The sequence below is a fragment of the Chamaea fasciata genome, unplaced genomic scaffold, assembly GCF_029207755.1.
Source record: "Chamaea fasciata isolate MVZ Bird 193981 ecotype frontalis unplaced genomic scaffold, bChaFas1.0.hap1 SCAF_1, whole genome shotgun sequence".
Lineage (NCBI taxonomy): Eukaryota > Metazoa > Chordata > Aves > Passeriformes > Sylviidae > Chamaea > Chamaea fasciata.
The window spans coordinates 107,333,354-107,360,667 of record NW_027094086.1 but is presented as its reverse complement, the minus strand read 5'-3'; the positions used below and the strand labels follow the sequence as shown (position 1 = coordinate 107,360,667).

The window sequence follows — 27,314 nt, the reverse complement described above, 5'->3', positions numbered from 1 at the left end:
TTGGGTGAATAAAAGCATTTTTACTGAAGAAAAATATATGTATGAACGACTTGTGTGAAACTATGTTGCATGTGAGTAAGATCCTTCAAAGTACAGCTGAGACTGAAATGTCTTTGAAAAGGCAACAAATGCACACTCTCTTTACAGAGCATTTACACCTTCAATTTTACAAAATAGCCATGTTTTATAAAATGCTCCTCTGAAATGCCTGATTAAAAAAAATTGAACCACAGTATCCCATCAGCAGCAGTTTATCACATCTATAAATCCAATTTAGATCTCGTTATAACAGGAGTGTGAGACAATAAAGAACAGTGTGACAGCAGTAAAAGGAACTTGTAGTTGACAACTGATACCATATATATTCCATAATACCAAAATGAAGATAAAAGTTTTAAATTAAACCAAACAGTTCCGTAAATGAGTAATAAACACATCTAAGACAGCACATGTGTGCTCTTCTGTCCAGTTGCCTCCTGGAAGGAATGGAGTGACTTGAGACTGCAATTTACAGGATTTTCTGTAGAATGGAGTTGGCAACTTCCAGGGATTCATCTTTCACCAAGACAATATCATAAGAGTCCATGTATTTTTCCAAAAGCTCATCTACCTAATTGCAGAAAGGATGAAGAGAAAGACCCCCTTAGTAATAAAAATAATTATTGAAAGAGTTTTTGTCATTAAAATATTGCCCAATCTTTCCACCAAATTCTGTGAATAAGCCATGCAAATAATGTTTCACTCCTACAAGTGAATTCCACAGGAGGACACACTAGGAGTGGCCTGACCTAAAGTGCATTCCAGGATGTAACACCTCATGTTTATTCCAGGATCTCACACACAGAGGTACTGAAAGAAGAACTACTTCTTCAAGGGCAGGGAGAAATATAAAACTGTAGTTTTCTCCCTCCTCAATGCAAATGGATGTTCATTATAACTTAGCAAATAGTCAGTCAGGTCTCACTTAAAAACCCCAGAAGCTAAAAGAAAAAGAGGAGAGACTGCTGGGATTTGTTATTTGCGAGATTATAATTTTTCTCAATTATCAATTCAGTACTGAAAGGAGGAGGAGCTACAGGAATTTAAGAGAATTAATTTTTATAGCCTCTGAATTTTACTTCTCTAGGAGACACCTGTTTGGAAGTAGTTCTGTACAAAACCCAAGGCAATATATACTTGTGGCTCTGAGGTTATGGGTTAGAAAAAAATCCATGAAAAATGTTTGAAATTTCAACCCAAATATAGGCTAAGCACTTGGTTTAATATCTGAACCATATTATAACGAACCTGTTTCTAACTCCCAGTGTCCCATTCAAAGCTTACAAGGTTATGTAAGTCTACTTACTTTATCATTGAGATAGCCAATCTTAAGAATGTGCTCAACATTTGCTACTCCATCTGCCATGCTCAAGTCTCCTTGGGAATCACCCAGCAGTATGATATTGCTGTTGTCTTTTAGCTGTTTGAAGTACTCTGTGTTTTTCAAGGCACCATCATGTTTGTTGTAAACATGAATCAATTCTCCTTTAAATCCTTTTAATATTCCCTATTGAAAAAAGCAACACTGAAGTTATTTCTGGTACCATTCAGGCAGGACAGAATCTAGAATGAAAGAGGTGATGTTACTGTTGAGCCAAGATTGAACTATATAATGATGTAGTTGATGAACAAGATAAATTTGTTTAGAGTAATGTCACAGTTGTGACAGCACAGTTAAGAGCAGGCAGACAGTCATTCTCCCTGCTTGGAGGAGTGTATATATCTATATCTATAAATCTCTCTATATCTATATATACACCTATCTTGTAGTGTGTAAATAAAGCTACTAAATACCACAAACAGTATGGTATTTATCAAACATATTTGATATGAATCTATTATCTCATACGTACATTTTCATCAAAATCCATGAAATTGGAAACCACTTTGACATTAGAATGGTAGACCCCAGCCTGGTGGATTACTTCCTCAAGAATGTCGCCAATCCCAGCAGAAAATATGAACACAGGAATATTATGTTCACTGAGCTTATCAAAGAAGTTCTCATACCCTTCTCTGCAACACAGAATGCAAATACAAATCAAATCTCAAATAAACAAAGCCAAGAAAAGTCTGAGTTTTTAGGAGACAATCGCATCATCTTTGGAAAAGAATTAATACTTCCTGTGCATTTTACTCCATTTCTTTTACTTCATCTTTTCAGGTCAGCAACAACCATGAACCTAACTCAAGGCATGTTTGCAAGAAACTGCATCAAGCTGTTTAGTCTTGATCTGTATAATTTTTCCCCCCAAAACATCTAATTATGTTTTAAAGATTTAAAAACACTTTCCCCTCCCTAAGTGCTCCACAACAAGCAAGCAGCTAGCAGAACTCACTCTAGCTACTGTCAGGCTGTACATCTCCTTTCAATCTTCCTTGCTTAAATATGTGACTTTCTATAGGGTCATTACTGTAAAACAAATTTTGTTTTTAAGTCTTGAAAATGTTTATTGTTGCTCTCTCCTGAAAATTTTTTAGTATTCAGCACCCTATGTATAGTATTCCAGGAACAAATAATATTATCTCTATATGCTTTCTCCATGCAGACACAGATTGGTAGAATTCTACATTTTAAAAAAATATTTTGAAAGTTCTGGAAAGAATTTTATCTTGCAGATGAAGATTCAATCAACATGGACTTAGGTTTTCAGACAGGCAGAGATTGGGTGCTTGTCTGTTGTACAAAAAAAAAAAAAAGATTCAGTCAGTATTATAAACAAATACTTCCACAATTTAAGTTCTAACATTCTGTTTCAGTATTCCAAAATTTACAGACAGTTTTAGAGGGCTTTCAAAGAGATGGAAGCCACAGAACATTTTGAACAAGGATTTTGCTGTCTTTTAAACTTGCTTTCAGCCACAGATGAAGAACAATTTTTAATACAATGTATGAAACATGTTCCTCAAGTGTTTCTCAAAGGAATTAAGTTAAACTTTACATTGCTCTTAAAAAAAAAAAAAAAGGATCAGCAGTGCAATTTAAAGGGGATGAAAGTCTACAGAAAATTAAGCTTGTAGAGAAGGGACTGAAAATAGTTCCAGACTTCTGCTTTAAACAGTGAGATTATTGTCTGCATTTAGATACAACACACCAATTAAGTGGGAGCATGGAGAGCTCAATGTGGTCCAAGGATAAGGTGTCAAATTCTCAGGAACGTGTGTGGGTTTTTTAAATTTCCCTTTTCTTTTTTTCCCCTCTCCCCAACACTCAGGAAGAACCTACAGAAAATACTCTGAAACAGATTGATATAATTCAAAACAAAAGGAACTTACTTCAGCATAACATCAGATTCTCTTACAATTTCTGCAAACTTGTCCTTCTGTAAGCCTTGTTCAATGAGTAGTGCATGAGATTTATGGTACCTAGAACATAAACAAAAAATGGGTTGAATGTTGATTACTAAGGTTCACCTTTCATTTAATTTCATGATGAAAAGCATCCTGTATGGTTAATTCTTGCCTATTCAGGTTAAGAGCAAAACAAAACCAGTTGTACCAAACTTTAAGAGATTAATTCAGTTAATGTGATAGCTCAAAGCTAAGTACTGCTGTTAATTTGCTTTTAAAAACTTACTAAATCTAATCTTAATACAGTCTGAAAATAGGAGGTCTCTTACCATTCTACCATATATGGGTATTTCTCTTCAATGGTGAGAGCTGGATCAATTTCAATGGCATAATAGGTTTCTTTCAGCTGCAATAACTGAAGGGAAAAAAACCCATCAGATGTTTAATGTAGTTCATGGAATACATTGGTATTTGGTCTAAGGAATCAAAATAACATTCTTATCAGGGAATAATGGCAGATATCTGTACAACAAACCAAATGCTTGTAGGTTTTTTGTTTACCTTTTTCCGACATTCATCTGTGATGATCTTAGAGTTATCAATGATGTCTGGGAAAGAGGTGAAAAAAAAGAGAGTTAAACAAGATGGTACATTTTTTTACTTTGCCCTACAATACTGTAAATGGCACAGATGACAATGTCTGGTGACATACCAATATACTTCCTCAGAACTTTTCTTACCAGCAACCAGCAAAAAGCACATTTTCCTTCATAAGTGTAAAGATGCCCTTCCCTTCATCTCTGAATTACCAGGTCAGTTACAAGCTTTTGAATCTGTTTCTTGAGATTTAATTGTTTCCAAGATCATCCTGAGGCATCCTATATGCTTTAGATTTCCCACATCTTGTTTGTTCCAAAAGACTACAGCATAAGGATAAAATTACCAAGAATTCTAAGGAGTTTACTATCTGGTTCTTGCAGGTGTCAGAACTATGATGGGCTCTTGAAAAACAAAAGTCAGCCACACCATATTTAGCCACTAACATCTGAGAGTTCAAAGCTTAATGCTTTAATTGTGAATGGCAACTTATCTGTTTTAATTCACACAATTTTGATCAATATATACATATATATACACATAAAAACACAGTCACTAGAATACTTTGTCAGTAGAATGTATAGATTAAGTAACAAGTCAATATTAAATCTCATTAGGAAATAAATTGAATAGAAAATTAAAATATAGAAAAAACTAAAAGGAGCAAACAAATAAATCTGTATTTAAAAAAAAAAAAGTACTCACTATGACAAGTTGGACATCTTTTTCCATTGTAGGAAAATCTACTTAATGTCATATCAAAATCTGTAATAATCTATTTAAGGAAAGAAAAAGCAAAACTGTCTTACAACATGGAGGAACAAAATAAAGAGTGGCTAGAAATTCTGAACGATCAACAATAGCTGCAGCTGAGTAGCATGTGTGGCACAGAAGCCTCCCTATTCTATTGAGCCATTGTCATGGAAGCTAGCATATCCCAGAAGAGTAATGCTTTTTCTAACAAAACTGTTTTTCTCATTCCTTTGCTGAGAATATTTCCTGAAATTACTAACCTTCTATGCTTATGTTATTTACTGAACTAGCGTCTGGCTGAGTTACAGTTGAATCAACAAGGACTATTAAAAGAGTTAACGCGCCTAAGTTTTGGAGATTTCTTGAAGGTTGAATTCTATTACACATACATAGGTATGCTTAATTTTTTTGGCATAGAGTAACAATCCCACAGTTGCTTTTATTCCAAACTTATTACACCTTTACCTGAAGTTTGGCAGCTCCACCTTTGATGAGGCCACAAATAATCTCCTCTACTCTTGCTGGGTCCTTAATATGGACAGTCTTCTTCTGAAATTCTGGCATCTGTGAAGAGTAAGAACAAGGACATAAATACACTTGCAAAGGAAAACTTACTAGGCAATAGCTGCTGTCCACCAGATTGGAAGCTCTGCATCTACAAACAGTTTCATGTGACATCAGGACATGGTCAGGACAGAAAGACAAGAGTAAGAAGAAACAGAAAATACTCTGGATGTATTAATTAATGACTGTACGCTGTTCTGTTTGCTTACACCATCTGTTTTCATTTCCTTTCCTAATATCATATTATTGAATAAGTTGACACTCACAGAAAAGGGGGAATAAAGGGGATATGTAGGAACAGGACATATGGGATCATCTTGTGATTCAGATATGTCACTAGGAGATGGTAAACCTTAAAACTAACTCTCTTTGTAATTAATATGCCCTTAAAGTATCAGCAGAGATGAAGAAGACATCCATTGTTTCCTTGAGAATGCTGAATGAGTGTCAACTGAGTACTTCAATACAACAAGGCTGTGCAGTAATCTCTCCTCCTTAGCCAGTCCATCAGTTGCAACCATTACCTATTTCACTGCACACTTTTGAAATAACACATGATATCCCACTATATATTCCTTTTGGATAAAGTATATTTCTTGAGTGTTATGATAAATGCTGAATTTGATGTAAAACAAGAAAAAAAACCCCAAACCCCACAAAACCCCATTCTTCCCCAAACAGTTCTCCAAGCCTTTGTTTACTCTAAGAGTTTATCTTCAAACTTGCAGAACAGTAAAAGAACTATTTATTTACAGGAATTTCCCAATGTAGCATGTATTTATTTCCTTTATAATCATGTATGGACCCATTCTATAAAAAAGGCATTGGACATTTGCAATCTGTCTAAACGGGCATTTATGAGTAGTAAGGCTTTATTTTCTGTTTATAAAACTTCAGAGATGATAAAATGTTAAGAATTACATTTTTAACATTCTGATCCTTCAGCCTTCCTTTTCTTATAGCTAGCATGTAATCTTTGCTGCTATGAGCTAATTATTAAAAAAAGAAAAGCTGTGGGGGGGAGCCTCTCTTTCAGGACAATTCTGGATCCAGAGTTCTCGTATCACCAGTTGTCAGTAAGTCACACAGAACTCTTTCTTCCAGCTCTTGGTGCTAATAAGTCTTTTCTTCATTAGTAATAGCCAACTTGCAGTCAAATTGCAATTTGCTTATCACATAAGAAAATGGTGGCATTTTAAAGTATTGCAAACATATGTTTTTGTAAGGGAAAAGACACTTGTGTGCCAGACACAAGAAGGATCTGGACATAGCTTGAAATATCAGCTCTAGTCCACTCTGTTCTCAGGTGGGAGCAAAACATTGCAGCTACACCCTTATCAGATGAGCAGAGGCTCATGTAACTCATTCTTCAAAGCCCCCACTCACATATTCCTCATTTCCCTCAACTACCTTTATGTTTAAAAAAGTTTGCTTAATGTCTAATCTTCCTTATGGTAATTTTAAGTCACTCAACTTGGAGCAAAGCGTTCTTTTTCTCAGATTCTCACTGGATAAATTTTTCCCTTCTGTCTGAATGTAAAACCCCGGTGTTCTTCAATCTTCTTTTGCAGGACACAATTTTCTAAATCTCTGATAATTCTTGATGTTGTCTTGGCCCACCCACTTAAACCATATTGTTTTTCCAACACAGCATCCATGACTGTGGGCAAAACCTTTCTGCTCTGCTCTGACAAGGCCTGGCTGAAGGGCCACTCTGGCCCTTGTCTTCAGGTGGCATTTTTGCATGTACATTAAAATACAAGCCCTGCTGTTAGCAGTAATATGGTGAGAATGATTCAAATTCAGTTGGTAATGACCAAATATTCTTCAACATGACTCCTAGAAAGGAACAGGTATTTGTGCAAAGTGTTAAATTTTACATTTAATCTTCTGGATTGTATCTTTTCTTCCATGTCAGTGCTCCTACCTTTCAGTATAACAAATAATTCTAATCCCCACTGTGCTAACTGTTACTTTCTGGCTGATATCTTCAAAGACACTGCTGAAAACAGAAATCCTTCTAGAACCCTAATCATGAGTCTCTGATAAATTTCCAAATTTTTCTAATTATTCAAAAGTTTCACGTATACCACAGTATCTTGTCAAAAATTCTGTCCTGAACAGCGTATTCACTACTTCTTCCCTTTAAAAGTCTCATAAAGAAACAAACTGTATTAATTTCACTTTGATTAGAAGAATTAAGGTTTTCATTTCCAATCCTTTGTCAAAGACATTTTCTGTAAAAGTGGTATCTCCTAAGCCATTATCCCTGAGTTCCTTGTGTTGTTGCAGTGCCTTGCTACTACTTCTTTTGGCACAGCAAAGTCACAAAAAGTACATTAGGATTGACTTCCAGCTCTTAGCTACTTCCCAGGCTGGGAGTCATTGAGAAAGCTAACGAATGTGACAAGAAATAGAATTCCTGAAAAATGTCCATTAAAGAATTCACTAATCTTTTGAGATATACCTTTGCAAAGTATTTCTTTATTCACATTTAGCAGCACATCTAGCTTCACAAAACAAATTATTAATGATCTGTAACTCTTTAAAGGGGCTTTATGGTATTTCTTTTGTATGTTATATGATGCTGGTAAACAAAAGTAAGCTTTCCACTTTTTTCTGCATATACAATATTCTTTATAATGAAACACAAACCACTTTGACTTTGGACATTTACCAAAGCACTTGGACTGGATTTGGTGATTTTTTTACAGTAAATTGACTAATCTAATTCCTTTAACTTTCAGCAAATTATATATATATATATATTTAGATTTGGAATGCAAAAATTAAACAGTGAAATCTAAGTGCATGCTTTTCTAAGAAGTAGTTGAAGCATTATTTGGTTTACTTAGATACCAAGCAACAGATATCCTAATATAACTAATTTAAACAGATGTTTGGTAGATAGAGAGATCAGAGGAAGGGACTGGATGAGGAAAATTGGATTGTTTGGTACTGCTTGATTTCAGACTGAGCCCTTTCGTAAGTTTCTGAAACAACCTGAGGAATAGATCTTGGTAAACACTTTAGTAGATCATGTTAAACAAGACATTGCTTAAGATTTTAAGTATGACGAAAGCTTCCTGCTTTGATGTTGTAAACTCCTACTCAAGATCAGTTTATATGATGAATTTATTTCTAGCACACTTTTCATTTTTGCACATGGATTGGTCGAAGAGTATTTTAATTTAGGGGTGGGGGAAAGTCTTCTGCAGCAAGTATAACCCGGACATTTTCAGTCTCAGAGGCACTTTCAGAGGAAAAAACAAGTCAACATTATGGCTGTGACAGCTGATAAAGCCTCAGACAAATACAGTTAGACAAAATAGCCACTTTTCCCCTCACTAGTTCCTTGTATTAACATTTGCAACTGAACATTAAGTAGCAATTCTTTTATTTAGTCTTTATCATTATTACAGTAAATGAAATGGTCTAAGGAATGTGTAAATGAAACTGAAACTGCAGCCACCAACTTTCTGGGAAACTATCTCCCTCTTCTAATGTTTCACACTTCTGCCCAGTTTAGCTGTTGTTTCATTGTTGCATATTTCCCATTCTTCACAGTTGAAAGAGAAAAGCAGATTCTAGTTGGAAAGAACTGATAAGACAGATGAAAGAGCAAAGGGTTAAAAGTTCAGTCAATTTGATAAAATTTTTGTTTCTATTTACTGTTTAAGAAAATTCAAGCAGTCAACTCAGTGTGCACATAAACCTCCCAAAATTCTGATGCACCATTTGACTGGGATGAGCACAGATAGAGAAGCAGCCAACTAAAAATCTCCACAGCACTTAACCAAGTCAAGAAAGCCTTTCAGAACCAGGAGCTTCTACATACAGAACTAAAACTATATAAGAACAGGAAAAGGAACTCATAATTCATTGTGACATCTGAAGTACATAATGTTTAATCACTTAAGTGCCCCTATTTATTCTGTCGTATTATAAAATAAGCGTGAGAAGAGTTTTGCTTTCTTACCAAGAGTATCTGTATGCTACTGAACAGCTCAGAGGCTGGTGTGTCTTAAAACATATGTATGACAACTCCCAAAGGTAATTTGTGGTTGGCATATACACTGGCCACAAACACATTTTGGTTTCCAGTCTCTAACATTTTTAAGGAGCCTTTGAGAGAAGGAAGAACAAAACTGAAAAAAATTATTTTAAAGGCTGAGCTTAGTTGGATTTATGAAAAGGAAAAAATTTATCTGTTTGTTTGTGATAGCAGGTACCTGGAATAAGGATGTAGGAAATTATTTTGTAGCTAAGAATGTTATGGTCATACCTTGAGGAATGAACAGTAATGGATTCACGCAGGTTTGGAAATCCCCCAGTCCTACAAACCACAGAATGGGTCATTTACAACAAGGATAGTTCCGAAAAATACAAATCTATTTAGTACATAAGACATGCATCTGTGTAGCTGGGTTAAATAAAGAGAAGTATTTGCCATAAGGACAGCACTGAATTCTAATTTGGAAATGGCATTTCTTATATAGCACTGGATAACAGAAGTGCAAACAGAACTGCTTTTATGTATCCAGGTGCTGCTTAATACATAAGTTGTCTTCTTAGTGCGTGAGACAGCGTGTATTTAAGTGCATGCTGTGTCAATTTGATTATGAAACAGGAGCTAGTGATAAAACCTGTCATTCATTTTAGTGATCTAAGTGAATTTGCAGCTGCCATTGAAGGCATTTCCAATTAGGTATCCCAGGAAATTAATAACTGATTGTGTCCACAAGGAGTAATGTCATGTTTTGGAGCTAGGATTTTACTGAATTTTTCAATCTACTAAGTGTTAGAGGTAGAGCAGTTACTTTCCTCCCCCCACACAGTAAAACAAGTCCCGATGATTAACACAAAAATTAAAAAATGTCAAATAAAAAACTCCATATAAAGGACAACTGAGTGACCTTTTGTTTTCACTGTCAGTAATTTTAAGTAGGGAAGGATGAGTTGATGAATTACTTGCTATCTTAACTACAAAAAGATATGGCTCATTTCACAATCAACTCTAAACACAGCGCCTGAAATATTACTAATAACCCAAACTGTAGGAGGCTGTCATAAGTCTGCTAAGTAATGCTTTGACGAAGGGCATAAAAAACTGGTGCAGAGTATTTTTATACTGACACCCTGTAAGCCTACACTACTTGGCAAATACCAAGTTTTCTTATTTTATCAAGACTCATAGAGTATGGAAGCCTCCCAAAAACCAAATCATTGCTAAGAAAACACCCTGGATTATGGGCAGACAAAATTTTACGAGAATTTCTATATAAATCTCAAAGATTGACAGAGTACTTTGTTAGATGTCAGTAATTCTGAATCATAGTAAGAACTGTTCTCACACTTGGAAATGTATTAAAAATATTACACAAAACTTCAGATTACCATAATGTCATAAAAGGGATAGGGCAATAAATAAGATCTAAATAAAGATCTAGCTGTAATGCAATTGACAGTATATGAATTTCAAGTATAACGCAATTTCTATTTTCCTACTTTATTGGTAAACCTGCCTTAGACTAGACTAGGTTTTAAACCTGTTATCTTTTGATAGAAAGAAAACACAAAGGTGGGTTGGCAGGGAGAGAGCACTATCCATGTTATTTCTGAGCAAGGCAAATGGAAATCAAAGTGATAAATTGGATAGGGGCAAATTTTAGTGACAGCTTCCAGGTAAGAGAATATAAACCAAGACTAAATTACATTTATTTTGGGAACTGCAGATGCACGATTTCAAGGTCTTAGACTAGCTATCACATATATTCACTTATGGACATGTACCAAAAAAGGCAGGGCATGGTAGCAGTGATAGCTGCGAAAGTTGATACCCAGAAGCTACAGAAACTGGTTTTGGTGTTCTTGGTGGAAGAAAGTAATAGTTTGGTGAACATAAAAAGAAATGGGACACTTTCCTTAATTTCTATGTTATTTTCCAATCCTTTTTTTTCCCCCCCCTATTATTACTTGCTCCAGAAAACAAAGCTTACAAAACACTTCTGAAAAGCATGCAAGCTTCTCCATGTAACTTCTGCTACTTGCAACATTTGAGTTGCAAGAAGCAGGGGAGCCATAACAAAATCCACAGAAGGACACTGTGGGGATCTTTTCCTCTATATGTTATACTCATATATGTAAAAAGCAAGACTGCTTATAATTCAGACAATTTGAATTCTGGCCCATGAGGGCAACAGAGGTTTCTCTTAGCTGCCCCAGGTGTTAGTAGGCTTATACTTTAGACAGGAACATCAAAAGGTACTGGACATGAGTGTAATCCCATCAGTCACTCCATTATGTGCAGGTTGTCAGGAGAACTTCATTAGTTATCGGGCATTCTGCTAGCATAATCTGAGCTCAGGACAGAGACTCACTAATTTATTAATTCCCAAAACCATAATACATTTTATATTCAGATGATGCAAGCTGAAATATGGTAAGAAATCTTAGTAAGTAGTAATTACCAAATTACTATTTTAGTAGTTCTGCCAAGAAATAGCCTTAAGACTACTTAGCTAAAAAGTAGTTATTATGGGAATGAAACAACAGAACACTAAGTATCTTCACAGTAACTTGATAACATGCTGTAAAACTAGATACCCAGCACAGGTTATATGAAATAACTGAAAATGGGTACACTGCCTAAGCTATTTTAAGACATGGACTAGGATGCACACTAAAAAGAATTTTTCCTGGTTTACTTCGTTTATTTATTTACATCTTTTTATACTTCATAGTGCTGGGTTCTGATACTAAATTTGGGGGAAAAAACCCCTTATAAAAATCTGGAGAGAGCGCTTTCACAGAAAACATGACAACAGTGTTTCCTCTTGTGTTTTTAAAGGAGAGTACCTGTGCGTTGAGCTTAGGGCACTCCTGATTCTTCTGTCCTTGATTTTGTCCTACTGCAACAGCATAGGTGGCAAGCAGAGTCCAGAGATGCAGGGCTTGCATGCAGGCTGCCAACAAAAACCAACCAAATCCTTTTAAGAATTGGTCTGCTATATTATGTGATCTTTCTATTCCTGCTGTATAAAATAAAAGCCAACATGCATGGAACATAGTGACATCACTGTGAAAATACCAACACTTCAGAATAGTCTTAAAAGTAAAGGAACATTTAAGTTGAATTAACCTATTCAATGAAAACCACTAATTATTCTTATTCCTTTGATGCCATTGCTCATTCTGTGCTATCAAAATTTTAATTTAAAAATACAGCTTTTTAACTTTTTTCCACAGTCACAATTACCAACTGTAAGTAAGCCCTCAGCTCATGACCTTGGCCTAAAAACACAGGCAAGAAGACAGAGCCGTTACCGCTGACAGAAGCTGCGCACACTTACCAGAGGGTTTTGCAGGAGCAGCTGCAGAAGCAAAAGAAAATTCCTCTTGCTTGAGACACACTAATATAGCAGCACAGGGTGCAGTTGAGGGCGTTTCCAAATACAGCCTGACTAATCCCCGTGCAAAACCCCAGGGTCCTGTGACGCACGTCAGCAGTGCACAGCAGTTTGTTATGCTCAGCAGTACAGCCCGACGGGCTTGCAGATCATCAGCTGGTTCACCAACAACAAAACCTTTGACCTTCACTGAATGAACAGCTTTCATGGATGCAGCAGGCAAATTTGGGCTGCTCTGACAAAGGAAGGCACTTGTTTTCCAAAGCAGAAATTTACTACTTCGATACTTTTTAGCCTTTTTACAAAATCTTTCCAAATATTTTAGGATTTCCTGTTGCATAGTGCCACAAATTTCTTAGAGCTTCACTGACATGGTTTCATTAATGTTAACTAGGTAGCACACATTTATTCATGTAGAAGGAACAAATTAATTAATCTTTGTTTTGGCCGTAATTATCTGTGTGATACTGAAACAGGAAATGAAGGAGCCTTGTTTGTCAGGATTTTTGAGAGACAAGGCAACTCCACATAGTTTTACAAGTTTGTCATTAGGCATGCTGCCTGATCAAATACCATAACTAGGTGACATAGAAGATGGATTAAAAAGAAATATTTTTTAGAGTGAGGGGATGAAGGAACTATTGTCTAATGGTATATTACATTTTGAAGTTGTGTAAATGCTTGTGTCATGCAAAGCTGACTCTTGCTCTAGCAGCAGTGCAGGCTTCTCTATACTACCCCATAACTCATGTTCAACCTCAGGTTTATCATCCCTGTTTCAGGATGCCAGGACTAACCACCAGCATCAGGCCAATTCATACACGGCCACCAGTGTGACCAGTGCAATCCTCAGAGCTGAAGCAAGGGCAGGTTACAAGAGCAGGACTCTAGAAATCCATTAGTTATGAAAATTTCCTTCAAAGGAGGGTGTGATTTCTACATTAAAATAAACAACCCAACAGACTTTCTGAATGGTCCAGTAGATCCATATGTTTGTGTCTACATTCCAACTGTAGGCTACCATGTAGTCTATCAGGATTCCTTAGTGTATCTAAGCTACATGTGCACTTTCATTGTTTTCAGAGGTGTTCTCTGTTTTGAGCCAATAAAACAACTGAAGTGAATACTTCAGCTAACACAAAACATGCAACTTTAATCAACATTGATCCTCTTACAATTGACCAAGATCCCCCTAAATGTATGTTAAGGTCTGCTGTATCCTGAAGCGACAAAAGAGTTTGAAAGATATGTTCAAATATAACATAATCCCAGCAAAGACTGTGTACAGTAAATGGAACTTACCTGGCATTGGTATTGCCAGGATTCATAGATAAAGCTAAACTACTTGTTATAGCATTTGTGCACTGCTGTAATAGGTAACATTCAGAGAATTTTACCCTTCACAGTACTTTAATATAGGCAGCATGCTTTTCATTCATATTTTTATAATAATGTTTGGGAAACAGAAGTATAGCACAGTGTCTTGAATAAATATGAATTATTTGCGCAACAAAAAGCTGCAGCTTGTGTCCCTGCTTGATTTCCAATGTTAGAAAAATCTTATGAACAATGAAGTAAAACACGCTTGCTTGATGAATCATGTAGTTCAGGTAAGACATCACTTGATACATTCAGTTTGCAAAGAACCTGCCTTTGAGCTTTTATGTATTTCAAAGGTGACAGTGGTACTGATACATAAATGAGTCTTGTGAACCTCATAGATGAGGCTGGTATTTGGTGGGTCAGCAAGCTGGCCTGTTGCTATTCTGGTACTTCTCAGCTATGATTCAGTGAGAAAATTAACTCCAGTGCTGTCAAGAATCTAAAGAAAGTTAGTTTCACTTTCAGAAAGCTGAGGAAACAAAAACAAGATGGTTTTTTAAAGAAATTATTTTATTAATTCTTTTTTAAGATTAAAAAAAAAGTTACAGAAATTAGGTCCAACTCTTCCAGACTGTTTTTTGGTACACCAGACTAATTGGAAAGAATTCTAAATGAACAATTACAGCCTTAGTGAAAGCCCTAGAAAATGTCGTGAGCAGAATTTCTGTAAACATTAATACAGCCAACACCTAATTCTTAGAAAAACATCTAATCTCTCTTTATCAACAGTGTACTTTCACTTTAATGAAAATGCCGTCCATGAAACTTCTCATCTACAAAACAAGACTGTCATTGCAACTCCAAGAAATCTTGGTATACAACACTTTAATTACAACAGCTCCTACTAACCACATTCTATTACTGCTGATTTGAGTCTGTTGAGCATTTTGTTTACAGTGTTTAATGTTTGGTAAAAGAGGAGTTAAAATGAACACTGATTTTTCTAAAGAGAGAAATAAACTCCAGCATGACATTTCTACTCTTGATATATGGAAGGTCATTTAAATATATTTTAAGAACCACAAACTGGAGAGGTGTAGTTATTTCAACAGATAGAATCTATTTTAACATTTTCTCTTTGGCTGAGGGCCATATCTTGACTACAGACTATTCTACGCAGAAAGAGAAAAGAAAAAAAGAACAACACTGAAAACACTAGATGATTTATAATTTATGTAAGACTGGGAAAAGGTTTAACTTTATATGCTCATGTGTTAGGTGACCTTGGTTTGTAGAGGATGCTCTTGAATATGAAGCACTGCAAGTTTTAGTCTAAAGCAAATAAAAGCTGGTTCTACCAGTCCTTCCCCAGCCGTGACCGAAGTTGCATCCATTTGCTGAAAGAATTAGCACAGGTATATTGCCTAAGCAAGTAAGTTATGCTTTTTGTTTAATAAATTGAATACTTCACCTAAACTGACATTAACTTTTAAAGATCAAGAAAGAGGTCATAGCTTTTTAGACTATTTAGTACAAAAGTTAGTGGTGATTGAATCCTGTCTGCAGTGTAAACATTAGCTAGTGTCTTTTCACGAGCTTACTAGCTTTTATTCCTGTTTAGTGACCCTACCACAACAGAACAACTTTTGAATCTATCCCCATACATTTAGTATGTTGCTCAACTTTACCTGAGCAATACCTTGATTTATTGTAGGGATCAATTTTAAACATTAAAGAACTGTATTTGTTGTCTAACTTTGCTTTTGTAATAAGTTTACTTAGTACATACTTTCCAAAACAGCCTACTTGATACAACCTCATGAAACAGGGAAAGGTACCTGAACCTTGGGACTCAAGTGCCAAGACCAAGCAGAAGAAAGGAATCAATACAACCCAACTGTACTCAAACATGATTATTATTCATGCCCTAGTGAACTGAGTTAATGAACAGCATAATGATTCCAGGAATAGCTTTTTATAGCTGTGACAATTACAAGGAAAGTAAGATCAATGGTCAGTTTGATGAAGCTAGGGTACATAAAGGTTTAGAAGGTTGCCTTGCAGGAATTTTGGATACCACTTATCTTTGCAGCACAGGTTTGGTGTAAAAACCCACGGTAGCCATATTTACAGTTGCTATGATGTGATATAGAACTATGATTCGTGTATGAATGTGTGTCTGTCATAGAGATCACTTGTGGGGAGTGTAAGCAATTTTAAAAACAAAGAGCTTGAACAGCACTTTTTATGAAAAAGTGCTAAGAACATATTAGACTGAATTCAACAAATTGTGATAAATCCAGAGATGACACATGCTAAGAAGGTGAGGATCTTAAACTGAATGGTATCACAAGACAAATTCAACACCTTTTTTAACAGAGTTCTTGATCTGATCAGAGATCCAGCTTTCTTTACAGTTCATGAGAAAACTGGTGATCATCTAATACTCTGATAATTTATGACTGTACTGAACACAAAGCTTAATGTCAACACACACACTAAAGCAACTCTTTAAGCATTTCTTCTTATGTTTAATACATCTTTCTGATGGGAGAATAAAAGATATTGCAGCATCATTGTCCCTTATGCAGCTTCTTCTTGTGCTTACAAAATCATTCTAAAAGAAGAGATTTCTGCTGGTGGTAGATCAACAGACATTTTGAATCTTACAAGAAGATGAAGAATTAATAGCAACTAGGGTCTACATTCCCACTATTTCATGTGATTCTGTCAGTTACTAGTTTGGGGAAGATTTTAGTCTGAGAGAATATAGGAGGTACAGAACATACAGAACAGTTCTGTATGTTCTGGGGTGAATGAATACAGCTCAGGATAGGCATTTTTTTCTCTCTGTGTTAGGGGAATCACCTCATCTCTGTGCTTAGTTCCCATTCTCTCACTGTGGAGAGAATTAACCTTTATAACTGGCAGGCTAAAAGAAAAGGTATGTATTATTTAGTTATCAGTTAGTATCTGTAAACGATGGAGAGATCTTCAGCCATTTCTAATGAGTATCTAGGAAACACCACACCTACCTAGCCAAATTTAAACTGATGGGTTTTTTTATCCTCATTGTTTCTCTCCTCCCCTTGTAAAAAAAACCAAACAGATAGAATATAAAAATATTCTAAATGTAAGCAAATTCAAATCAATACAATTTATCATATTACACTTGAATTTTAAAAATAGCTTCTAAAGCACCAGGATTGAAAGAAGAACTCAAGGTTGTGACACCCTTTCATTGCTTGGCAGAAGACGATGGAGGCTTTTTTCTTGGCCTTCGTCCATACTTTTCACTGATGCCTGTGCTTACCAGGACTTTCTGGATAAAATCTTTATAACTCCGTTATGAACTATGAGTTTAAATACCAAAACCAGTTCTGGTTTCTCTACCTTACAGGGAATAGACTAGACCTGGAAAAGGAGCTGAGAAGGGCAGTAAGAATGAGCCATGAGAAAAGATTCATACAATGAACAATTGAATATTGCTAGAATTCCTTGACCTGGAAACTACAGGGTGGCTTAGGAAGGGTTAATAGGGAAAGACTGTTCACTATCTGTGAATACCTCTTCCAGTATAAGAGGTAGAGGTCATCAACTAAAATTAAGAGGAGGCAGGCTCAAAACAAAGGAGTCAGCTACAAGTCACACAATTAAGCAGTAAAATGTGGAATTTCTTTTTGTTGATACTGTGAATTTACACAGCCTTAAAACAGTACTGGGTAATAACACGAAAAAAAGCTCATCCTAAGTTACAGACACTGTCTCTGAAATACAAGCTGCTGGAGGAGAGAAATCACTCTAGAAAGAACATTCATGACAAATCAACACTTTCCTGTGCTCTCTTTGGGCCTCTGTTACAGACCATTGTGAGACAGATCATTCTATCAGTATGAGCAAAGACTTCACGGAAGGCAAGTCAGCACTCCCAGTTGGTAACATATAATGACAAGGAGAATAATTTGCTTTTCATGATAATGTTTCAGTTTGATCACAAGTAGCTTAGTTTTAACTCCATCCTTCATTTTTCTTGCCGGTTCTTTTTCTGAGAACACAGATAGAGAAAATTAATTTTTGACAAATAAGATTTTTTTTTTTTATTTGAGTGGTACTCTCATTTTCCTTAAATACTGCTATGGAGTATGTTGGAGTGTCCCTGCCTGAAAGATCCAGTTCCCTCCCACGTTACACAGAATCTAATGCTTTCTTAAAGAATGTTTACAGGTGAGGCTGCTGGTACAAATAATCTTTCTTCAAAATACCTAGGCAAACAGTGTAGAATTGTAAGAACTGGCAGTATGTAAATATATTGTGGTACATTTACAAATTCTTATTTCTTAATTAGCTATCAGGTATGCAAAAGCTCACCTTGCATAATAAGGTAATTTTGATGAGCTATACTATTTTCCCCCCAAAACTGTACATTTGCATGTATACCTTCTAAAATTAAATATCTTGTATATATCTATATGGACATGCACTGAAAGAACTTAAACAAATGCTTGTTTCCCTAAAAGCTTCCCATGTAACACTGTCTAGAATGGAATTTGCATTAAGGCCAAGGCTTGGACTGAAGCAGTTGCTGCTGATTCTCTTCTTCTCTTATCTGCTTCTAAGAAAAAACCAAAATCTGCTTAGATTTTTTTTTCACTAAGCCTAAGAATGCAGTATCTAGATCAAATAAACTCTGACCCTTGAATAGTGGAGTTGTGGGACTCAGTTTGGAAGCAAAGTCAGCAGGACAAAGTTTAATCTACAATACCTTACCAGACACTACATGTAAGAATGTAGTGCTAATATAATATTCCAATTCAGTTACACATTGAGACTAACGAAGTTTTTAACTGTTGGGTTCTCTTTGATTACAAACCCTTTTTTAAAGTCCTTGAAAAAAAAATCAAAGATGACATACAGCTACCAAAAACTCCTTTTAATGGTAACAGACAGAAGCATCATGACTTGAGGCATGAAGGATTGTTTCGACTCCATATCTCATTTTATGAGTGTTTCTCACTGCTGAATCCATTCAAAGATGCACTTGGATGCCTTATTTCTTGTATCTCTGTGTACCTGTCTTCTGGAAGTGTTCAAAACCAGCAGAATAATACTACCGCTATTATTCTTTGCATTCTACTACTGCTAAAGTACCAATACTACTACTACTTTGTGCTAATTCGTACCCTTCAGCTTCATGTACCATTTTTTTCCATGGGAACATGCAGACCAAACTGAGGCTTACCCATCACTGCAAAGGCAGATGCAGCTGATAACAGTATGTGTTGCAATAGCGGCTGAGTGAAAAAATCATGTTTTTGGTCTCATAACTAGTAAGTTTCTGACAAAGAGGGAAAGCTTTCAGGGATCAAGATTAATGGAACATTTCATTGGTATTAATTCTGTTAGGTTAAGGTGGAGGAAAACAATCCCTAGGTTAAAAAAAACCCTATATCACAAATAAACTTGGATTATTTCAGTGATCCAATTTGCAGAGCAGACAAACAAATCTTTATATGTGCAGAAAGGAAATGACAGTTATCGAGTGGGAAACACATAAGAACAAGCACATTTGAAGAGGAATTTTCTTGGTGGCAAACCCAGCTCAGGAAGTCTGAAAGTCTGTATTCAGATACTTAACGAATTTTCTGTGTCCAAGCCTGGGCTTTGCCCCAGGCCTTTAAAAAGAAAATATAATACAATAACAAATTAAATAAATAAATGATTTTTTAAAAGATTGAGATATATGAAAGTGGAAGCCACGTTTCCTTTTAGCAACAGGTATTATTGCTATAATTTGGAGAATTGTTATTTACACTTATTTTTGTAATTATTTTCTGAGGTAAGTCAGTGCAATTCTCTATTCTTTTGAGGTATTAGTGAATGAAAATCATATAGTTATTTTTAGTATTTAAACATGGTATCTTCTTTGACGTGTGCTGCAACCTTAAACATATATCAACTTGTACTAAAAATGCCTTCTCTTTTTTTTTCGGCATTCTTATAAAGCACTCTTGATGATTAGCCAAATTAAAACAATTCTGTGGACTTTTAATGGACGCTGATTTTATTTTTGTTGAACCATCAGCTCCACACAAAAAACCTAAGAGTGAAACTAAGAAACAGCCACAGATTCCAACTTAACGGCACACTGCCTGTCAAGCTGCTATATGATAGACATTGAACTAAAATTTTGCCTACTGCAATCATAAGTTCTCTGATGTTTTACAGCAGCTGACCCCTGGTGATTGAGGACTTTTGGATGGGAGAAGGAGACTGACATCCAGCAACGGGTCAAGATAAGAGCTGTATGAAGACTGTGCCCCAGGAAGAAGCAGATTAAGTCACTGCTGCACAGTGCCGTGACTGCAAGAAGGCCAGTCAGACTTCACACCCTAACTTTTATTTTACACACTCTCCATGACAATATAATCGACTCTTTTGCCCAGTCTTATCTGGCCTTCTATCCCTGCACAGTGGTTAGGAAAGGAAGCCAGGAAGAATAGCCGTGAGGTGTTCCTGCCTCTCAGCCGTGCTTAGCCTGATTTCAGCGCTGAGCGCCTGGCAGGCAGCAGACATGGTTGCTGCTGTGGGCCCGATGCAGCAGGAGCAGTTCAGCTGAACGTGTCTGAGCGCAGTGGGGCAGTGGCCGAGAAAAGCCATCGCTGTGGGCCGGGATTCCCTAAGGGACACGTTCCTTCCGACGCAGCGGCCGCCGCCTCAGACACGGCTCGCGCAGCGCCACCTGCTGCTCGGAGCCGGCTGCTGCAGCTCAACCAGCCCCAACTTCCCTCGGGAAAATTAGTGACTTTCTGACAAACGCACCAAAACGCAGCAACAAAAACTAACAGTCTCCTTCTCTTCTAGGATTTTTCCTTAAGCTCTCTCCAGTAATAACCCTTCGCAGGAGGTGAAGAGTACACTGTAGTTCACTTGTACAAAATACGCTTGTGTATGCACACATGGATGGAGTAGTGGCGGCTGATGGCTTGAAGGCTATTACCGCAAATTGGAGGTAGGCAACACAGAAAAGAATATGTGCTTTGCATGTATGATGTAATTCATGCAAGTGAAAATAAAGGTAAAAGGCAGCTGTGATGGGGGTTTTGGTATGATTTTTGTTTGTTTGGTTGGTTTTTTTTAAAGAAAGAACTTCAAAAGTTTGGGCATTTTGCAAGTTCCCAGTCCAGACTCACACAAACTGTGATGTTTTAACATTTACAGGTACCTTGCTACTGAATTCACCGCTAGTATTCTCCTACTTATAAATGCATGGATCCATACCCTGGGTCTCTTCAATGCTTGCATTGATCAGTTGAGATACTTTCTATAAAAGCTGGTAGTTCTCGTTAACTCAAGACTGAATGGTATGATTGGAATGCTATGCAAATTTAATTCATAAAATGAACAGATTTGCAATGCTATGCGTATTCAGACTAAAACCTAAAAAATCCCTTATTACTGCTCAAATTGTTTGACAGTTAAAGGTAACATTTTAAAGACTTGCAGTATTTGCTATTGATTTTAAGCTGTAAAAAGAGTTTAACAGGACAGATGCCATTACAGCTCAACTGATAAAAACAAATTATCACAAACAGGAGAAAAATCACTTAAAAATATGACTTAACACATACCAAGCATTATTTAAAAGGTAAATATATTTCAGAGCAGAATGAGTAATTGAAAGATTGCTTTTCTGTCTTGGAGAAAAACTATATGAAAGATAAAAGAAAGCAGCAAACAAGCTCTTCTGAGCCTATACCTACGATCTATATTGTATCCTGACATGTGTACACCGACTACTTGGAACTCAGCTTTCAGGTATAGATCATCAGTATGTTTTTGATAACTGCTATAACTTGCATAAATGAGTTCTAAAGAAACTAGTGCAGAATTATAGATTCAATTAATCTTCCCATACCCATTCCTTGTAAGAATGTAGGCTTCAAGACCTATTGAATTAAAAAAAACCCCAAAAAACAACAACAAAAAAACCCACCCAACACAGGCAACAGCAATTTCAGAAAATTAAAACCTACTTCTGAAACAGATAGTTGCATTGTAGGATCAGTTTACTATACTAAATGAAGTAAAATATTCGTATGTACATAATTTTGACAGTGAGAGGAGAAAACAATGGAATTCAGTCAATTTTTTTTTCTCCTGGGATACAAATTTCTTAAATTTCCAAGGGAACTATTTTACAGTGAGAATGAAAACTGTTACTACTATCCAAGTTGTATCAACATGCACTGTCCTTTGGGTTTTTCATGCCCTGTGAAAACTTGCTTTACAAGCCACATGTTAGGTGACCTATATGATGCACAGTGGCTTACATTAGGCAGCCTGATATCATGCTAATATTATCTAGGTGGCATATATTATGATTATCTCTGCAAACAGTGTGTGGGCAAAACAACCTTGTTTTAGTAATTGGTGTCTACTACCGTCAATTGATTTTTCTTCTGAGGAGTACAGTCTAAACAAAACCCAAGTTTTATAGAAATAGTTATATAGCACCTCCAGTACCCATGTCAAATGTAACTTGGTTTTAAAACGTTAACAATAATCTAAAAACAATTCTAATACTCTAGTAATGTAAGGGCTCTCAGTCACATGTCAATAGGTAGCTGTGGTATTAGGCCTGAGCTGTTCTTTCACTTTTCACTACTTAGGTTCACATCACAGCACCGTTCTTTTTGAACAATATTATTCCCAAATGGATCATGTCACTGCATGGCTCTTGAGCGCATCCAGTGACAATGTCCTGCAAACTCATCATAGAGGGAGTCCATCTTCCTTCCACTCCCCTTTTAGTGATTCCAGTTTACTCAGACTCAAACCCTTTTTCAGCTCTGTATATGAATAAAGTACATATGAAGGAGTTGCAAATACCAACCACTTGGATTCCTGAATATATATGTTATGTACTCCTCTGCTTTTTACTCTACTGGGAGGTCAACTTGCCAGAGTAACGTCACAGTTACTATAACAACTAGTTACCAGCAACAAGACAAGAATTAAGAAGTGGTGTGTGATTGCTGCCCGTTGTATCTTCATCTGTGGCACAAATGCTCTTATGCCCTATGAAACAAGAACGCAGCCTCACCAGAGACTGCCAGGTAAAAGAAAATATTAAATTAAAAAATACCCCCTCCCCCCAACCCCTCTAACAGTCATACTCACAGATAGTGGTCCTTTGTTTCTTAGGCAAGCAGATAAATAGCAGTTATTTATTAAATATCTGCTTATAAATAACTGGGTTATTTATTAATTCCTTGCTTCTTATTAATTTCCTTATTTCCCTCCAGGTAAACTCTAATACTGCAAAAATCTCTGTTTTTCTTTCTTTAAAACAAAAAGTGCACTGTCCAGAGACAGTTGCGGGGTTGAAATGTTTCCTGTAAACTGAGAAACTGCTTTGAAGTTGATTTTGTTGTTGCTGAACTTTGATACAAAGTCTCTTTTTAATGTAATTACCTGTCTCACTTCAGGGGCAGATTGAAGAAATAGACAAATGTAACCTAACAAACGTGAGAGGAGAAGTCTCAGTTTAAGGTATTCTGCTATTCTGTTTTCAACAAGCTCTATTATGTTTCTTATTCTAATTAAAAGAATACAATTAAAAGGTCCAAAAGCAAACAGTGAGGAACAAGCTGCTGAAAAAAACCCCAAGATTTTAACAACTTTGTTTATGAAACAGACAAGAAATACTGTTACTCCTCTAAGAAGCTTTTTCTTATGTTAACTCCATATTTTAATTAATTTGGGTTACTGCTTACAGGTGAATGTTTTTGAAAGATTTAAGCAATGTTTTTCACTCTAGCTTCAGTCTAGTGTGAACACCTGCTTTCTGCTCAGCTGGTAAAAGGCTCGGCAAAGAGTAATCAAAAATTGAAGTATAGTGGCAGTACAACTATTTGCTGTATAGGAATCCACAACTTAATAGCAAACTTCTCTGTGGCTTGAAAAATCCAAAAGATTTAATGTTACTGTAAGGTTTAATCTCTTTCTAAAGTAGCCAGGAAACATTTTCGAAAAAGTTACTCTGAAAAGCTAATTAATTGTTAACCATCCCTTTAAATTAAAGTTAGCAACCTTGTGGCTCACTTTTGCTTTCACCTGCCTTTGGAAACACTTACACAGTTTCACAGAATTGGCAATATGGTTGTGCAAATAACAGAAGGCTTGGAGAGATGGTTGTTTCTTACAACACAGAGTGAGCCTTCATGTGACCATTACTCTTAATGCCTCTGTTACTTCAGAAGTGGAGCTGAAGTAACTCTGTCTACATTCATGAGTGCCTCAGGGAAACTCCCTGTTTGCAAACTACATACCTTGGATGAAGACACGATATTAACATTTCACTTATAAATTTAAACCCTTTTTATCAAATAAAATGAAGTAATTTTAAGGTGTCTCCATTATGCTTGAATATCTGTACCTGGCTAATTGGTGTGCTTAAGGAATTCATCTACTGAAATGTGAGCTAGATATTTAAGAATTACTTGATTTCATTATTCAGCATGGAAAGAGGGTTACCCTTTCCCACAATGCTTGTGAATCCTTTCCACTTTTCTTCAGAATAAACATTCTTGGCATCATAATCCTTGATATTAACTTGTCTTAGAGATGTTCTATTTGATTCATAGAAGTCCCAGTCTTTTTAGCACTTAAAGACAGCTGTATTTTTTTTTTAACTTACACTTGGGTTTTATATTAATCTACCTTTATTTTGACTCAGAAAATTTGACTCTTAAAAATTTGCTGTAGTTAATTATAATAAAATAATATTTCATTCACATAACTAAGGTATAAATAGGCTTGCTCCCTACTGCTTTTGATAAAAGTTATACATCATGGTAATTCTGAGTCTAATGTGGATATAAAACTGAAGTGTAATGTTCCCCAAAGAAAATTTGAACAAAAAAAATCTGCTGAAAAACCAAGAACGATCCCATAATTTTAATCTAACGCAGAAGACCAACCCGGTATTAAAAGAAAATACATTTCAATAAGGCAGTATTGTTCCTTACCACCACCCTAAATTACACTAAGTTAGAGACTGGAAAACAGCATCTTCTCCTACACAGCTCAAAGAAAGGTCTCTCTTGTCATAAAATAAAACTGATACAGTGTCTTGTAAATGACAAACATTGAATCAAATCTGCATTGGTGGATAAAAGAAAGTTCTTCAGAATGCAGCATATTCAAGTAAAATGCATATACACATTTTTGCCCATACTCGACAAACTCAACTCCTTGGTATGAAGTTTACATAACTATTTAACTTATTTCAAAGAAATTGCACAGCCTGAATATGTGTCCACTGAAAATACTACTCAAGAAAGAAGATTTGCATCTTTAGAACGAAGAAAGTTTCCTAGCTGAGGAAGCTGCCAACCTGTATATCAGCTGAAACGTTCACTCTCTGAGTGTGAATGTGTTGCATCCAACTGATAAAATGTTTCTGCATGAGAAATCGGATATGCTTTCAACAAGCTTCATGTTTCCTTTGCAATTTAAAGCTGAGAAAAGCTCTAACCATAGAAGGGGAATTTTGGAAATGTCTACTTAGGATCACAGGTTTGTGTCCAAAAACATAGGTCTGAAAATGTTATCTGAAGTACATACTTTAGAAAATCACTTACCAGAAATCGATTTAGCATTGGCATGATGATTTTTTTCCCTTACCAAAGGCAAAATCGTGGCAAAGTTCAAATCTTCCCAGACAAAACACCACTTTAACATTGGGCAGAAAGTTAATATAAATACATTTTAGCAATTATTAGGTACTTTCCAAACTACAGCTCAAATCAGGTATTATGAACATGAGTTAGTGAAACTATTGCATTTGCCTTTTGAGCACTCATATGATCAAGCTTCTAGATGCTGTTATTTTATTGTCCACATAACTGACAAGTAAGTTCCGGTATTATGGTACTAGAACTAAAAAAATAAAATAAAATTTATAGTTAACCAGTGTTATGCCAGTGTAAGTTTTCAAATGAGTTTTGTAAAATCCTACTATAGAGCCCAAAGCCTTTTCACAGCAAATAGGTCTAAAACCTCTCTAAAGTGGCAATCCAAACTTTCTGCTTTCCCGCAAGCTGTTGGAAGAGGGCTGGAGAAACTAGAAAGCAAGGCATCCCCCTCCAAACTGTCAGATGACATGACTGATAACTAGAAATAGTATTTTTTCAACAGTAAGCGATGCCTCCATAATTAGCAAAAACTCAAAGCAGAATTCTTCTTTGGACCCATGTTATCACGAACTGCACCGCGTGAAGTCCACTGGCAAGCATGGCAATGCGTGGCCAAGTGAGTACTTAGAAAAAAATCTTAGAAAAATCTGTTTCCACGTGCAATTTTAAAAAAATCATCAGAGCTTTCAGTAAAATTCAGCAGGGGAGTTCACAAAATACCCACTAGCTAACAAGTGCCTTGACGATTTCACTTCAGTTCTTCGGTAGGGCGGTGTCCAAATCGCAAAATTTGAAGGATTTCCCCATAAATCAGCACGTTGTCCAAACTAAGATCTTTTACGACCCAGTTATTTATAAGCAGATACTTAAACAATTTCCTAAACAACAAGTATAACAAGGGCAGCAAGAGAGAGCGAGCTCCATATTCCTTTTATAGTAACCCTGAACAGAATGTGCTTCCCAGTTTCAACAGATGGTTGAACACGTGTGTGTGCGTGTCCATTTTGCTTTTAATCAAACTGCAAGCAGGCTTGCAAATTACCACCAAGACCCGCGGATCCATATGTATCTTACAGGTACATATGGGCCGGACAGGACAGGGCAGGACGGCGCAGACCCTTTCCTCACGCACCTTTTCCGTGCTAGTGGGTCGCGCTGAGGTGGAATAGCCGCTCCTGCCTCCAGCTCCTGTCCTTACAGAAATCCCAAACTGAGCTCAAGGGCCCCCCTCTGCCCCATGGATATCCGCCTGGTTCCACGGGGGCGGTCGTGGGGAGCCGCAGGAGAAGAAGGACAAGGAGAAGGGCGTGCGTCCGGGGCCCGAGGGACTCTCGGCCTCTTACCACGTACCATCTCGATGATCTTGGTCTTCTTACCCGTCTTCTTCTTCATGGTGAAGATGTACTGCGCCAGCACCACCCCGCCCACCAGCGCGCACACGCTGGCGCTCGCCACCGCTCCCATCTTGGCCACGGCGGTCCTGTCCATGGTAGTAGTTCCCGGGGCGCCGGGGGCCGCTGCGGGGAAGCGCGGCTGCGCCCTCGGTGTGGGCGAAGGAGCGGGATCCCGGCGGGTCCTCCCGGACCGACCGCCGGCTCGGCAACGACCGCCCCGCACGCGCTCCGCCGTCCCGGCCCCT

General features: G+C 36.8%; 1 protein-coding gene across 6 annotated transcripts; it reads right to left on the bottom strand.

Annotated features, from left to right (window-relative positions):
- On the bottom strand, positions 1 to 27,285 carry NT5C3A (5'-nucleotidase, cytosolic IIIA). Of its 6 annotated transcripts, none has more exons than XM_066192538.1 (10): positions 27,052 to 27,285; positions 12,103 to 12,209; positions 5,146 to 5,244; positions 4,633 to 4,702; positions 3,892 to 3,938; positions 3,660 to 3,745; positions 3,316 to 3,405; positions 1,893 to 2,055; positions 1,346 to 1,546; positions 1 to 610 (listed from the first exon to the last, which is right to left on the bottom strand). In XM_066192538.1, exons 1-10 carry the CDS (start codon positions 27,161 to 27,163, stop codon positions 509 to 511), a joined length of 1,077 nt encoding a protein of 358 aa, XP_066048635.1. In that variant the 5' UTR covers positions 27,164 to 27,285; the 3' UTR covers positions 1 to 508. The 6 variants fall into 6 exon arrangements, with proteins under 6 accessions (XP_066048635.1, XP_066048602.1, XP_066048609.1 ...); XM_066192505.1 differs by having other exon boundaries at positions 27,026 to 27,108; XM_066192512.1 differs by lacking the exon at positions 27,052 to 27,285 and adding an exon at positions 12,597 to 12,697.
- Between the last annotated feature and the right edge of the window lie 29 nt (positions 27,286 to 27,314).

Excerpts from the sequence above, each read along its gene's own strand:
- NT5C3A (XM_066192538.1), bottom strand. The coding sequence starts at position 27,163 with ATGGACAGGACCGCCGTGGCCAAGATGGGAGCGGTGGCGAGCGCCAGC. Across the intron at positions 12,210-27,051 it reads CACCATGAAGAAGAAGACGG|CCTGCATGCAAGCCCTGCAT; the intron begins GTAAGAAGACCA and ends TTTTGTTGGCAG. Across the intron at positions 611-1,345 it reads TTGGCTATCTCAATGATAAA|GTAGATGAGCTTTTGGAAAA; the intron begins GTAAGTAGACTT and ends TTCTGCAATTAG.